The sequence below is a fragment of the Balaenoptera physalus genome (assembly GCF_965194825.1).
Source record: "Balaenoptera physalus genome assembly, chromosome: 9".
NCBI lineage: Eukaryota > Metazoa > Chordata > Mammalia > Artiodactyla > Balaenopteridae > Balaenoptera > Balaenoptera physalus.
In genome coordinates this window covers 27,531,843-27,547,914 of record NC_138888.1, presented here as the reverse complement: position 1 = coordinate 27,547,914, position 16,072 = coordinate 27,531,843, and the positions used below count along the sequence as shown (strand labels likewise).

The 16,072-nt window shown below is 40.8% G+C and overlaps 1 protein-coding gene across 10 annotated transcripts in view; it reads right to left on the bottom strand.

Moving 5' to 3' along the window:
- The window catches only part of MTFR2 (mitochondrial fission regulator 2), a gene marked incomplete at its 3' end in the record, with an annotated part of 91,423 nt that overhangs the window by 57,001 nt on the left and 18,350 nt on the right, over nucleotides 1-16,072 (bottom strand). The window contains exon 8 of one of the 10 annotated variants that reach the window (XM_082474841.1): nucleotides 7,218-13,385. The exons of 8 other annotated variants lie outside the window; for them this stretch is intronic. In XM_082474841.1, the coding sequence (XP_082330967.1) occupies nucleotides 13,260-13,385 (126 nt within the window). Of the gene's footprint in view, nucleotides 1-7,217; nucleotides 13,386-14,021; nucleotides 15,568-16,072 lie in introns of those variants that run through there. One more of the 10 variants, XM_082474843.1, reaches the window with a different exon arrangement.

Here is a 16,072-nt window from a genome sequence, read left to right as displayed (position 1 = left end):
GCTCTACAGAAAGGGCACAATCTGTCTTCAGGGCCAGACATGAGCTCAGACGGCGAGAGCAATTTAGAGCTATTGAAACAGGCCCCTTTGGCCAAAGGCAGCTCTGTGAACCTTCTCTGACTTCATGGAACACTCACAGGCAAGCTGTAACAAGTACATAGCCTCTAGGAAACCTGAGTGCTTCAAACACCCGCACTGATTTTGCAAAAATGACATAAACAAAAACTACCAACAGAAGCCCCAGGTTCCCGAGTGGGTACTGCCAGCCACACCATAATGAGAAGGCAACTCACACACCCACCATCTCCATGTGGAGAAGAGGACTGACCATACTCCCATGCCTTGTTTCTGCTATTTGAATTATATTTACACGTACTGATGTACGTGTAAATATAATTTGTAAATATTGTCTTTGTTCCCTTTGCAACACTGAAAATTGTCATCGCTTTAGGAAAAGCAATTTTTCAACCTCTGATGGAGCACAAGCTGTTTTATACACATGCAGCATTCAGCTAACTTTGGGAGTCGGTACTACTGCCGAAACCCTTTCGGAACATGGAAAAATGAGGTCAAGAGCCAGGCCAATTAGTCAGTTAGTGGGGACACCTGCTCCTCCTTCTCCACCGCTTGTTTGCCTGGGGCAGTACACTGGCAAGGTCCCTGCAACTGGATCTTGGCTAGGGACAGTCCAGAGAACGAGGCAGACAACTGCAATCACCCCATGCCCCAACCTCACATGCGCACTCACGCACGCGCACACGCACACACACTGCTGGAACTATGCACACTGCTGGGGTCTTACTAAGAGGCAGAGAAGAACTCCACCCTGGAGACAGGACACAGCATAAGCCCAAGAGAGTCTCAAATTTTGACAGCTAACCCAGTGGCAAGTTATACAGGGAATCAGAGGGAGAATTCATCACAAATGTCTACCTTAACTGAAATCCAGTGACCTGAGATGCTACTCAAATCAAAAGGACCTAAAATGTGAAAGCGTCTCAGGCCTCACTGAGGTTCTCAGAGAGCCTGCCCAGAATTCCAGGAATAGGATGACGATCATGATAATGATGAGAGTTAACATTTATTAAGCACTTTTCAACGTACTGTTTCAAGAGCTTTGTATGAATTAACTCACAACAGCCCTGTGAAGTGAGTCCTCTGGTTTCTCCTAGTGTGAGAAAACTGAGGACCAAAGGGTTAAATCACTGTCTGGGGCACTGAGACCAGGCCACCTGGCTCCAGAGCCTGACAGGGTTGGACGGCCCTTCAGACTCTCCCTGAAGAGTCCCCTTGCTTGAAGTCTCCGAAGCAGGCAAGTCTCTACATCACCAGCCAGCGCTGGTCATGAACTTCCTCAGCGTGAACTGGGGACCATTACATATGCCTTTTTTGTCAGCAATGGCACTTCCAAGAATTTAATCCACAAATATGCATGTAGACACTTTTTGGTACAAGGTTGTAGTTTGTACGGGAAATAACCCAAATTTCCATCAGGAGCTAACTAGCTAAATACGGGATTAGCCACCCAGGGCTCTAGTCTATAAAGCTGACTCCTCTGCTCTGCCCCTCTGCCCCCTGCAGACGCGTGGCTTAGAGAATGGATAGCGTCTGGTGGAAGTAAACCATGCCCTATTTTTCTAAGTGTAAGCAGCCTCAGGGCAGGGTCCTTGCACAAACCACACATTATATGCAGCAGCCCTATAGCCTCATAGCAGTAAAATAGAAAGAGCCACACACACATCCACGAATAGAGTGTGCCTAGACTGCTTCTGGAAGGACCTGATGACCATAGTTGCCTCTGAAGAGGGGACCTGGAGAGCTGGGGGCTGGGGAATGTGTTTTGACTTGTAAATCTTTTGGTCGTGTTTACATTTTTACATATATGTGTGAACCAAGCATACCTTAAAAAAACTAAAATTTAAAATTTAAAATGTTTAAATAAGTAACCCAATGAAAACAAAATATTCATTATTGATCAATCGGAAACAACAGAAAAGAAAAAACAATCTAAGTGTCTAACAATTAGGGGAATGGATAAGTACATAAGAGGATACGTCTTCAGTGGAATATTGTACAATCACTAAAAGTTAGGGAGGTAGTAGCCGGGTAGAGAAAGGGGAAAATGTTTAGATGATAATGTTAATGAAAGAGCAAAATACTGTATGTGCAGTGTGATTGCAATTGCAATAACATGAACAAAAATTGTCTTCTCTTAGCAGCTGGCATGAGCACTTCTTCTGAAGGTGGGATGGGGGACCTACCTTGGCTGGGAAGTGGTTCAATAAGCCCTTTGGGGCAGAAGCTGAACCTATAGCGCTTCTCCAAATTCCCAGGGAAAATGTCAGTAATTTCTACTTTACTCCCAATGACTAAATTGAATGGATTCTTTTCACAAAGACGGCATAGAAAGACAAGAAGCAGCCAAGCCTAGGTTTTCCCACAATGTACAAAAAAGGAAAGAGGGCCGAAATAAATTATGGTAAATTGTTAAGTAGTCATATTAGCAAGGGATTCCTCAAATTTGCTTTACTTCCTGATTTGGGATAATATGATTTTATTACCTCTATACTTTTAAAAAAGTGTTTAGCTGTCTGTATAAAGAAGCAACTCTGTTCCAGCTGCAGAAGGCAGTTGGAGGTACCGCAGAAGAGATTCATAGGAAGGCTTCGTAATGAACCCTCCATCTTTCTCAGATCCTCAGAGGTTTTGGTTCTTTCTGCCCTCGTGTTTGGAAGAAAGTCTGAGCTTCGGGGGTAGAAGGAAAGGTTGGGGAGCAGGAGAGGGAAAGAGCACCTTAGACGCAGAAACAACTGATATTTTTCTCTACGTTTTTGAAAACATCTAACCCCAGGAAGGCATCTCAGATGGATAACCAATGCTCATAGAGAAAATAAGGTTCAGTCCAGGGGAAACAAGAGGATTCCCCGGTTATATCTGTTCAATAGCACATATAACTAGATAGTCTTGAGGCTGATGTCCCTAACAAGCTCCCCCTTGGCAACCACAAGTCTGTTCCCTAGATCTGTGAGTCTGTTTCTGTTTCGTAGATAAGTTCATTTGTGTCATATTTTAGATTCCACATATAAATGATATCATATAGTATTTAAGACTTAGCTAATATTATTTGATACATTTGAGTCACTGCAATGACTAGCTCCCCAGTCTCCCAGTGTCCAGTCTGTGGTCTTCAATTCATCACAACTGCCCCCGTCACATCGGGACAGAGGAAAAGGAGACGAACCACGGTAACAGAAGGCACAGGAGCCCATTTTAATATGCTTTCCTAAAACTCTACTTCTGAAATTACGTGGAAAAAGGCTAAAGCTGGAATTCTTACAAAATAAAGTTTGCACTAAAAACTATGAAACTGGGAATTCCCTGGTGGTCCAGTGATCAGGACTCCGTGCTTCACACTGCAGGGGGCCTGGGTTCAGTCCCTGGTCGGGGAACGAAAATCCCACAAGCTGCGAGCCAAAACAAATTCAAAAATAAAAACTATGAAACTAATACTTAACACAGCACGTAGTAGGTGAAATGCACAAAGACTGGTAGAATTCAAGAAAATAATGTTTTTTTCACGTTCAATTGATTATCACCAGTGTCAACAATTTATGAGTTTAGGGATTCCTGACCACAGTCAGATTTCATTAAAGGAAAAGAAATCAACATCTGTGATGTTTTACCTTCCATCTACTTTCTTAACGACTAAATTTGGTCAGAATATTCAGTTCGAGTAGAAAATAACAGATAGGTATGAAAGTCCCACGTATATCTTAAAAAGTATAGGAAAACAGATGTATTTATGACATAATACTTCAGTAGCCTTTATCAAAACTAACTTGCTTTTGACCCAAGTAGACAAGAATATTTTATCTTCATCCAAAATTTTACTCTATCATCTGTTAAAACTAACATTTTAAATCTTGGACCAAACACCTATCCAAGCAATACCAATCACAAAACACATGGATGATTTTAAAGTCCTATGACTGATGCACTGACACTTCTATCAGAAATTCTATATTTAAAATATTTTAAATGAGTATTTTGCTTCCAAAAGTCATCCCGGATAATGTGCCCAATGTAGCCATTGCTCAAAAATATTTTTGGAACCAGCCTTTAGGAAATGCCTTCAGAGCCAGATTACAACAGTCCTTGCAAGAAAATCACTTGAATTACTTGCAAGTCGTAGGTCACTTGTGACCAGTCATGACATCATCCAGCATGATCATCCACTCATTCATCAGATTTGGCACTTGTCTATTTCCAGAAATCAAATTCATCCTCAGAGGAGAAAAAGATACTCTTGCTGAAGTAGTTTTCCAAAGACTCTGAGGCAATTCTTGGGCAGGCTCTTCTGTTATACGTCCTGGGACACAGACCTAGCAGAAAGTGGGAGGGAATCTAGGCGGGGCAGACCTGCTCACCAGGGTCTACGCGTGGTCAGGGGTGTTAACCAGGGGCCCAAGGCTGGTGGTCCTGTGAGGGCCGAAGGCCACACCATCCCATGAGTGGTTCAGGCAGTCAGTGGTTCCAGCCTGACCTACCGGCCAAGAAAGCCTGGCCTGAGCAAGCTCTTTCCCTCCAAACACGTGCCACAAAGACTGAGGGCAACAGCCCTGGCCTCAGCAGCCCTGGTTTAAACCCCGGCTCTGAAATCTTCTGGCTTCTTGAATTTGAGCAATTAACTTGCATTATTTTTTATACTTTTGGATAAAGTCTGTTACTAAATAACAGATGCAGTTTTAACTAAATACGTTTATGTCAAGTCATTTTCTATCACATTTGTCAACAAAAGACACAGAGTCTAATAGTTACATGCACAGGCTCTGAGGTCAGACAAACCTGGGTTCAAGCCCAGCTCTTCCAGTTGGTAGCAGTTCTCTGAGCTCCATTCTTGTCTGTAAAATGAGGATAAAAATATCTCTTGGGGCTTCCCTGGTGGCGCAGTGGTTGAGAATCTGCCTGCCAATGCAGGGGACACGGGTTCGAGCCCTGGTCTGGGAAGATCCCACATGCCGCAGAGCAACTGGGCCCGTGAGCCACAACTATTGAGCCTGCGCATCTGGAGCCTGTGCTCCGCAGCAAGAGAGGCTGCGATAGTGAGAGGCCGCCCGCGCACCGCGATTAAGAGTGGCCCCCGCTCATCACAACTAGAGAAAGCCCTCACACAGAAACGAAGACCCAACTCAGCCAAAAATAATAAATTAATTAATTAATTAATTAAAAAGAAAAAAGAAATTCTAAAAATAAAAAAAATTCCACTTTAATGTACCAATTATTACTGGAATAAAAGCAAAAACTATAATCCTATTATTCATAATAAGCCTTGTGCTTTTCTCTAGTAGTGAAATAACAGCTGTACGCATACTGAAGAACTTAGGAGAATCTCACTGCAATCTTTAAGTTTAGCAATTAAGCAATACTATCTCCTGCTTTTATCTTTGAATTATAGAATATTTATTTTTTGTTGGGAAAAGAGCTGAATTACAAAAACTTACATGTACCCCAATGTTCATCGCAGCACTATTTACAATAGCCAAGACATGGAAGTAACCTAAATGTCCATCAACAGATGAATGGATAAAGAAGATGTGGTAAATATATACACTGGAATATTACTCAGCCATAAAAAATAATGAAATAATGCCATTTGCAGCAACATGGATGGACCTAGAGATCATCATCCTAAGTGAAGTAAGTCAAAGGCATATATGTTATCACTTATATGTGGAATCTTTAAAAAATGATAAAAATGAACTTATTTACAAAACAGAAATAGAAAACAAACTTGTGGTTACCAAAGGAGAAAGGAGAGGGGGGAGGGATAAATTGGGTATTTGGGATTAACAGATACACACTACTGCATATAAACAATATGAACCTGCTGTATAACACAGAGAACTATATTCAATATCTTGTAATGACATACAATGGAAAAGAATCTGAAAAAGAATCTGATTCTGTTATGTACAACTGAATCACCTTGCTGCCCACCTGAAATTTTTTAGATGAACTATACTTCGATTTTTTAAAAAGTTGAATTAGCTTGATAACATGTGTAATCTCAGATTGATAAAGGCCATGGTCATTTGTAATTCATTATTATGCTTTAAAATAAGCTGCTTTTGCACGTTATACTAAATCCAACCCCATTTTGTCTATAACTTCTAAAAATTTGACATTCAAATGTTATAACTAGTTAGTAGCTTTAACTTCAGCCTAGGTGCTCTCTAATGCTATACTTCCCTCTTGTGGCAAATATAGAAAACTGCAGTATATAGTTTTTTCCCCTCTTTCAGTTTACTGTGCCAGGTTTTATCCTGCCTTAAATACTTTCAAGAAAAAGGCAAACTGTAAACACCCAAGTAAACAAATTTACAAGATGGGCAGTGTTTCCCAGGGGTTAAAAATATGTGTTTGAAAATATATGCGTGTGTGTGTGTGTGTGTGTGTGTGTGTGTGTGTGTGTGTGTTTGAAAACCCATCTGCCTGTGTTCAAAACCCACCTCGGCCACTTACCAGCTGTGGAAATCTGGGGGAGTTCCTTCAGCTCCCCACGTCTAAGTCCTCATCCGTGAAATGAGAATAACAATAGTACCTTGTCTTGTTATGAGGATTAAATGAGTCAATATATGTTAAGCACTAAGAGAACAGGAGCTGACACATCAGTGCCATTCAAAATGACAGCTATTTGCTATCACCTGAATGGTAAATTACAGCCCACTCCCAAGTAACAGAAGTTTTCAGGGACGCACAGACAACTTCCCCGCAGTGTCCAGCCCAAGACCACATCTCCTTGGTAAGAATATTTGGCACAGAGTACAGAAACTGAAATGGCAACCATTTCTTTTTCTTTCTTTTTTTAATATCTTTATTGGAGTATAATTGCTTTACAATGTTGTGTTAGTTTCTGCTGTATAACAAAGTGAATCAGGTATATGTATACGTATATCCCCATATCCCCTCCCTCGTGCATCTCCCTCCCACCCTCCCTGCCCCACCCTTCTAGTTGGTCACAAAGCACCAAGCTGATCTCCCTGTGCTGTGCAGGCGCTTCCCACTAGCTATCTATTTTATCTACATTTGGTAGTGTATATATGTCTATGCCACTCTCTCACTTCATCCCAGCTTACCCTCCCCCCGCCCCGTGTCCTCAAGTCCATTCTCTAAGTCTGCATCTTTATTCCTGTCCTGCCCCTAGGTTCATTAGAACCTTTTCTTTTTTTTTCAGATTCCACATATATGTGTTAGCGTATGGTATTTTTTTTTTCTTTTTCTGACTTACTTCACTCTGTATGACAGACTCTAGGTCCATCCACCTCACTACAAATAACTCAATCTAGTTTCTTTTTATGGCTGAGTAATATTCCATTGTATATATGTGCCACATCTTCTTTATCCATTCATCTGTCGATAGACACTTAGGTTGCTTCCATGTCCTGGCTATTGTAAATAGAACTGCAGTGAACATTGTGGTACGTGACTCTTTTTGAATTATGGTTTTCTCAGGGTATATGGCCAGTAGTGGGATTGCTGGGTCATATGGTAGTTCTATTTTTAGTTCTTTAAGGAACCTCCATACTGTTCTCCATAGTGGCTGTATCAATTTACATTCCCACCAACAGTGCAAGAGGGTTCCCTTTTCTCCACACCCTCTCCAGCATTTATTGTTTGTAGATGTTTTGATGATGGCCACTCTGACTGGTGTGAGGTGATACCTCATTGTAGTTTTGACTTGCATTTCTCTAATGATTAGTGATGTTGAGCATCCTTTCATGTGTTTGTTGGCAATCTGTACATTTTCTTTGGAGAAATATCTATTTAGGTCTTCTGCCCATTTTTGGATTGGGTTGTTTGTTTTTTTGATATTGAGCTGCATGAGCTGTTTATATATTTTGGAGATTAATCCTTTGTCAGTTGCTTCATCTGCAAATATTTTCTCCCATTCTGAGGGTTGTCTTTTCTTCCTGTTTATGTTTTCCTTTGCTGTGCAAAAGCTTTTAAGTTTCATTAGGTCCCATCTGTTTATTTTTGTTTTTATTTCCATTTCTCTAGGAGGTGGGTCAAAAAGGATCTTGCGGTGATTTATGTCATAGAGTGTTCTGCCTGTTTTCCTCTAAGAGTATGATAGTGCCTGGCCTTACATTTAGGTCTTTAATTCATTTTGAGTTTATTTTTGTGTATGGTGTTAGGGAGTGTTCTAATTTCATTCTTTTACATGTAGCTGTCCAGTTTTCCCAGCACCACTTATTGAAGAGGCTGTCTTTTCCCCATTGTATATTCCTGCCTCCTTTATCAAAAATAAGGTGACCATATGTGTGTGGGTTTATCTCTGGGCTTTCTATCCTGTTCCATTGAACTATATTGCTGTTTTTGTGCTAGTACCATACTGTCTTGATTACTGTAGCTTTGTAGTATAGTCTGAAGTCCGAGAGCCTGATTCCGCCAGCTCGTTTTTCTTCCTCAAGATTGCTTTGGCAATCCAGGGTCTTTTGTGTTTCCATACGAACTGTGAAGCTTTTTGTTCTAGTTCTGTGAAAAATGCCATTGGTAGTTTGAGGGATTGCATTGAATCTGTAGATTGCTTTGGGTAGTATAGTCATTTTCACAATGTTGATTCTTCCAGTCCAAGAACATGGCATATCTCTCCATCTGTTTGCATCATCTTTAATTTCTTTCATCAGTGTCTTATAGTTTTCTGCATACAGGTCTTTTGTCTCCTTAGGTAGGTTTATTCCTAGGTATTTTTTTCTTTTTGTTGCAATAGTAAATGGGAGTGTTTCCTTAATTTGTCTTTCAGATTTCTCATCATTAGTGTATAGGAATGCAAGAGATTTCTGTGCATTAATTTTGTATTCTGCTACTTTACCAAATTCGTTGATTAGCTCTAGTAGTTTTCTAGTAGCATCTTTCTGATTCTCTGTGTATAGCATCATGTCATCTGCAAACAGTGACAACTTTACTTCTTCTTTTCCGATTTGAATTCCTTTTATTTCTTCTTCTTCTCTGATTGCTGTGGCTAAAACTTCCAAAACTATGTTGAATAATAGTGGTGAGAATGGGCAACGTTGTCTTGTTCCTGATCTTAGAGGAAATGGTTTCAGTTTTTCACCACTTAGAACGATGTTGGCTGTGGGTTTGTCATATATGGCCTTTATTATGTTGAGGTAAGTTCCCTCTGTGCCTAACTTCTGGAGAGTTTTTATCATAAATGGGTGTTGAATTTTGTCAAAAGCTTTTTCTGCATCTATTGAGTTGATCATATCGTTTTTATTCTTCAGTTTGTTAATATGGTTTATCACATTGATTGATTTGCATATATTGAAGAATCCTTGCATTCCTGGGGAAAACTCCACTTGATCATGGTGTATGATCCTTTTAATGTTCTGTTGGATTGTGTTTGCTAGTATTTTGTTGAGGATTTTTGCATCTATGTTCATCAGTGATATTGGCCTGTAGTTTTCTTTCTTTGTGACATCCTTGGTTTTGGTATCAGGGTGATGGTGGCCTCATAGAATGAGTTTGGGAGTGTTCCTCCCTCTGCTATATTTTGGAAGAGTTTGAGAAGGATAGGTGTTAGCTCTTCTCTAAATGTTTGATAGAATTCGCCTGTGAAGCCATCAGGTCCTGGGCTTTTTTTTGTTGGAAGATTTTTAATCACAGTCTCAATTTCAGCACTTATGATTGGTCTGTTTATATTTTCTATTTCTTCCTAGTTCAGTCTCAGAAGGTTGGCCTTTTCTAAGAATTTGTCCATTTCTTCCAGGTTGTCCATTTTATTGGCATATAGTTGCTTGTAGTAATCTCTCATGATCCTTTGTATTTCTGCAGTGTCAGTTGTTACTTCTCCTTTCTTCATTTCTAATTCTATTGATTTGAGTCTTCTCCCTTTTTTTCTTGATGAGTCTGGCTAATGGTTTATCAATTTTGTTTATCTTCTCAAAGAACCAGCTTTTAGTTTTACTGATCTTTGCTATTGTTTTCTTCATTTCTTTTTCATTTATTTCTGATCTGATCTTTTTTTTTTTTTTTTAATTTTATTTATTTATTTATGGCTGTGTTGGATCTTCGTTTCTGTGCAAGGGCTTTCTCCAGTTGCGGCAAGCGGGGGCCACTCTTCATCGCGGTACGCGGACCTCTCACTATTGCAGCCTCTCCTGTTGCGGAGCACAGGCTCCAGACGGGCAGGCTCAGTAATTGTGGCTCATGGGCCCATCTGCTCCGCGGCATGTGGGATCTTCCCGGACCAGGGCTCGAACCCATGTCCCCTGCACTGGCAGGCAGACTCCCAACCACTGCGCCACCAGGGAAGCCCTCTGATCTGATCTTTATGATTTCTTTCCTTCTGCTAACTTTGGGGGTTTTTTTGTTCTTCTTTCTCTAATTGCTTTAAGTGTAAGGTTAGGTTGTTTATTTGAGATGTTTCTTGTTTTTTGAGGTACGATTGTATTGCTATAAACTTCCCTCTTAGAACTGCTTTTGCTGAATACCATAGGTTTTGGGTCATCGTGTTTTCATTGCCATTTGTTTCTAGGTAGTTCTTGATTTCCTCTTTGATTTCTTCAGTGATCTCTTGGTTATTTAGTAGTGTATTGTTTAGCCTCCATGTGTTTGTATTTTTTACAGATTTTTTCCTGTAATTGATATCTAGTTCATAGCATTGTGGTCGGAAAACATACTTGATATGATTTCAATTTTCTTAAATTTACCAAGGCTTGATTTTGACCCAAGATATGATCTATCCTGGAGAATGTTCCATGAGCACTTGAGAAGAAAGTGTATTCTGTTGTTTTTGGATGGAATGTCCTATAAATATCAATTAAGTCCATCTTGTTTAATGTATCATTTAAAGCTTGTGTTTGCTTATTTATTTTCATTTTGGATGATCTGTCCATTGGTGAAAGTGGGGTGTTAAAGTCCCCTACGATGATTGTGTTACTGTCAATTACCCCTTTTATGGCTGTTAGCATTTGCCTTATGTATTGAGATGCTCCTATGTTGGGTGCATAAATATTTACAATTGTTATATCTTCTTCCTGGATTCATCCCTTGATCATTATGTAGTGTCCTTGTTTGTCTCTTGTAATAGTTTTTAAAGTCTATTTTGTCTGATATGAGAATTGCTACTCCAGCTTTCTTTTGATTTCCATTTCCATGGAATATCTTTTTCCATCCCCTCACTTTCAGTCTGTATATGTCCCTAGGTCTGAAGTGGGTCTCTTGTAGACAGCATATATATGGGTCTTGTTTTTGTATCCATTCAGCCAGTCTATGTCTTTTGGCTGGAGCATTTAATCCATTACATTTCTGGTAGTTATCAATATGTATGTTCCTATTACCATTTCCTTAATTGTTTTGGGTTTGTTATTGTAGGTCTTTTCCTTCTCTTTGTGTTTCCTGCCTAGAGAAGTTCCTTTAGCATTTGTTGTAAAGCTGGTTTGGTGGTGCTGAATTCTCTTAGCTCTTGCTTGTCTGTAAAGGTTTTAATTTCCTGTCAAATCTGAATGAGATCCTTGCTGGGTAGAGTAATCTTGTTTGTAGGTTTTTCCCTTTCATCACTTTAAATATGTCCTGCCACTCCCTTCCGGCTTGCAGAGTTTCTACTGAAAGATCAGCTGTTAACCTTATGGGGATTCCCTTGTATGCTATTTGTTGTTTTTCCCTTGCTGCTTTTAATATTTTTTCTTTGTATATAATTTTTGATAGTTTGATTAATATGTGTCTTGGCATGTTTCTCCTTGGATTTATCCTGTATGGGACTCTCTGCACTTCTTGGACTTGACTATTTCCTTTCCCATATTAGGTAGGTTTTCAACTCTAATCTCTTCAAATATTTTCTCAGTCCCTTTCTTTTCCTCTTCTTCTGGGACCCCTATAATTCGAATATTGATGCATTTAATGTTGTCCCAGAGGTCTCTGAGACTGTCCTCAATTCTTTTCATTCTTTTTTCTTTATTCTGCTCTGCGGTAGTTATTTCCACTATTTTATCTTGCAGGTCACTTATCTGTTTTTCTGCCTCAGTTATTCTGCTATTGATTCCTTCTAGAGAATTTTTAATTTCATTTATTGTGTTGTTCATCATTGTTTATTTGCTCTTTAGTTCTTCAAGTTCCTTGTTAAACGTTCCTTGTATTTTCTCCATTCTGTTTCCAAGATTTTGGATATCTTTACTATCATTACTCTGAATTCTTTTTCAGGTAGACTGCCTATTTCCTCTTCATTTGTTTGGTCTGGTGGGTTTTTACCTTGCTCCTTCATCTGCTGTGTGTTTCTCTGTCTTCTCATTTTGCTTAACTTACTGTGTTCGGGGGTCTCCTTTTCGCAGGCTGCAGGTTCGTAGTTCCCGTTGTTTTTGGTGTCTGCCCCCAGTGGCTAAGGTTGGTTCAGTGGGTTGTGTAGTCTTGCTGGTGGAGGGGACTCGTGCCTGTGTTCTGGTGGATAAGGCTGGATCTTGTCTTTCTGGTGGGCAGGACTGCATCCGGTGGTGTGTTTTGGGGTGTCTGTGACCTTATTATGATTTTAGGCAGCCTCTCTGCTAATGGGTGGGGTTGTGTTCCTGTCTTGCTAGTTGTTTGGCATAGGGTGTCCAGCACTGTAGCTTGCTGGTCACTGAGCGGAGCTGGGTCTTAGCATTGAGATGGAGATCTCTGGGAGAGCTTTCACCGTTTGATATTATGTGGCCATTTGATATTATGTGGAGCTGGGAGGTCTCTGGTGGACCAATGTCAGGAACTCGGCTCTCCCACCTCAGAGGCACAGGCCTGACACCCTGCTGAAGCACCAAAACCCTGTCAGCCACACACAATGTGTTCTTTTAAGAGCACTCTTAAGTAACATCCTGATTGCGTGCGGTACTTTACTTTCGAACTGAGAGTTGCGGTGGATGGGATTTTTGCCTTCCCCAGATGGTTGAAGGTTACAATTTTTGTTATTGGAAACCCCACCACCTCCTTATTTCTTTTATTATTTTTGCAAGAAAAGTATAAAGAGAGTCAGAGCGGAGGTGAGATTTGTGATCGGGAAAGCCCTGGACGCCCTCCTTCTCCATCTTCTGCTCTCTCTCTGATTAGTTCCTATCCAGCAGCAGATTGAAGCAGGAGATGATTCTCCATTTCAACTGAGCTATGATTATGTCTCTTTTTACCCGAGCAAGTAAGTCATAGAATGTTAATATCACACATTGGACCCCAGGGCGCACCCTGCTTGGTCTCTTCATTTTACAGTTGAGGAGCTTGGGGTCCAAAGAAGTAATAACTCAGTCCTCCCGGCACATTTCCAGCACTTCTTCCATTGGTTCCCAATGCCACACAATGAGATAACTGTTTAATGCTTCTGAGTCCTTGGAAACATTAGTAATTTCCATGAAGAGAAAAGGACAAAGCTGTGAAAGACCAACCATAGGTTACCCACACAGAAACCCTGGGGTGGGGGGGTTTGAAGGGGGCATATTTGGAGACAGAAAGGCATTCTCACCCCTCTCGTCCCCAATTTTTAAACTGCAAACATTTTCAAGAAAATAAGTATAAGAACTAGCCTGGTAGAAGGATGACAGGGGAATGGGTTCTGGTAATTCTGGACAGTCAATACTACTGAAGGCTAATGGCAGTGGAAGGCAGGCTGGGCCCTACAACATTTTTGGAACCCATGTCTTCTGTGGATGACTAATCTTCTAATGGACTGTGATGCACCACTATGATAAACTTCTTGTGGAAATGCCCTTGGCTGAAGGATGCCTTGCTCAAGGTCATGCCCCACTCCTCAATGTTTGGTCAATGTGAAGACATAAAGACCCAGCACCCTCAGAGCAATGGGAGACTACTATGAGGGCTATCCCAGCTTCAGAGCGCCCTCCAGGTTGTGCTGAGGCCCTTGCCGAGGCTACATTACAGCCCAACTTCTCCCTCACCCAACCCTGCTTCCTTCCCTAGCAGGGGTGTGATCCTGAGAACACACCCAGATAGATCTCCTCACATTAATCGCCATCTCACAGTCTGCCTCCCAGAGGATCCAACCAGAGGATATAAAAATTTCACACCTCATTCCCACTGACCCGTTTTTCGTTTTGTTTTATTGATTTTCAATTTATAACAAAGGCAATTGCATATGTAACCTCTCTAGTCTAAGGAGAGTCTGTGCTTAATATCCGGCAAAACACATTTAAAAGTCTTCTTTCCCCATTGCTCCCATCTAAATCATCCTCCAAGTAATTCTCTCCCAATCCAATTTTTATGTAAATTTCATAATTAAAGCACAAATGCATTCTCATTGTAAAAGCAAAGTCTTTTGATACTCCATCCCCACAACAGTCCCATGCCACTATTTTCAATTTAGGGGTGCCCTCCAGATGCTGCTGCATCCTCCTAGGAAGTCCCATCTCCCCTCCCTGCCTTGACAATCACTGCTATCATCTGCACGTCTCAACCAGTCAATATTTTGAACAGCTTTAACTTCCTGCGGTCTATATTACAAAACCAGTATTTTTTCCAATATAAAATAGTGTTAGAATGTTTTGTCAAATGCCCTGATTCTTTTCTAGGGATTAACTAGCAGCCAATCAAGAAAGAGAATGCAACTTAGTTTAAGGCGTCCGAGGAAAAGGGAGGAGAGAGGAGGGACTCTTCTAGGGCAAGTGGGAGGATTAATGCTTTAGAATCAGGAAAAGAAGTTGGCGTTTATATACCTTGCAAGAACAGAAAGTTTCAGCACTCACTATATGTTCAGACAAGTTTAAAATAGAATAAAATGTTATAAATAACACTTAGGTATTAGATAATTTACAGATAGATTCATGATGAAAGCCTAAACCCTCACGAACTCTACAGTCAACATTAAGTCACCAGCAGCCCAAGTGTAGGCTATTCAGAAGGCCTCCCAAAGGGGAATTTCAGGGCATGGTCTCGTGTCCCCCAGGACATCAGAAGTCAGACTTCTAAATAGAGGTGAATCTAAGGTCAACTCAATCTTGATGCATCGTGGTGCTGACAAGTGCTTTGGGCAAGCAGGAAATTCATTCTGAAGTAGAACAGAAAAGCCCCCCCAAAAAACCAACTTGAGGTTTCTTAAGAAATGGACTTCACTCAGCAGAAAATGGTATCTTCCAAAGGTTTCTGCTGGCTGTTGGGGAGGGGTTGTTCCTTAAACATTTCTAAATAAGGAAACTATAAAACTGAAAATGCAAGACTACCCCGGGGGATAAAAAGCGGTTATTTCAGAGGAAGAGGACTCTAATTACAAGGACAAGAGAGAAGAAAAGGCAGAGTGGGAGCAATGTCTAGGAGGGGCAGGAACAACAGCAAGAACAAACTACTGAACAGGATAAGAAGTATCCGAAAACCACACAGAAGGAGTTAACAGGCCGGTATGGAAGTCACACTGCTGTACTTGCTGTATCATCATGAATGCTTCTGGCATATTTTTTTATTTCTCTTTCTCATGTAACAAGAAGTGTGGAGATGGCTCTTGCTGGTGTTAGTTCAGCAGCTCAGTGATGTCAGGGTTCACATCTCTGTGATTCAAGCCCGTTCCTCGTGGCTTTAAGATGGTTGCTGCACAGCCACCCCTAACTGGAAGGTGCCAGGAGAAAGGGGTCGGAAATAGGGGTTACCAGGCAGCCAACTCTCTACCACAGTAACATGAAACCTGTGAGCAAACTGGGCTCTTCCGAAAGGGGAGAGCCTGTAAAACGGGTGGGTGCTGAGTTCCTCCAAATGGAACCTAAGCTCCATTTCCAGGGAAACATGTAAATTCCCACACCACATTAGTATTGGCAGAAGGACAAAATACCTATTCCAAACCTCTGTGTGTTTCATTGCATTGCCCAAGAAACTAACTACAGAACCCTCTTTCCCAAAAAAGATCAGACATTCTAAATGTAGTAAGGAGAGAACATGAATTTGAACTGCTATGAAACACAAACAAGTTCAAAAAAGCATATTTATTTACAAAGGAACAGAGGAAATAAAGTGGTAGGTGTACATATTTACATAGCAAGTGTAGGTAAAACTTATCAAGAAGATTCTTTAAATACTTCTACAATCTAGCATTTAACGGTCAAAATCAGCTTCTAAG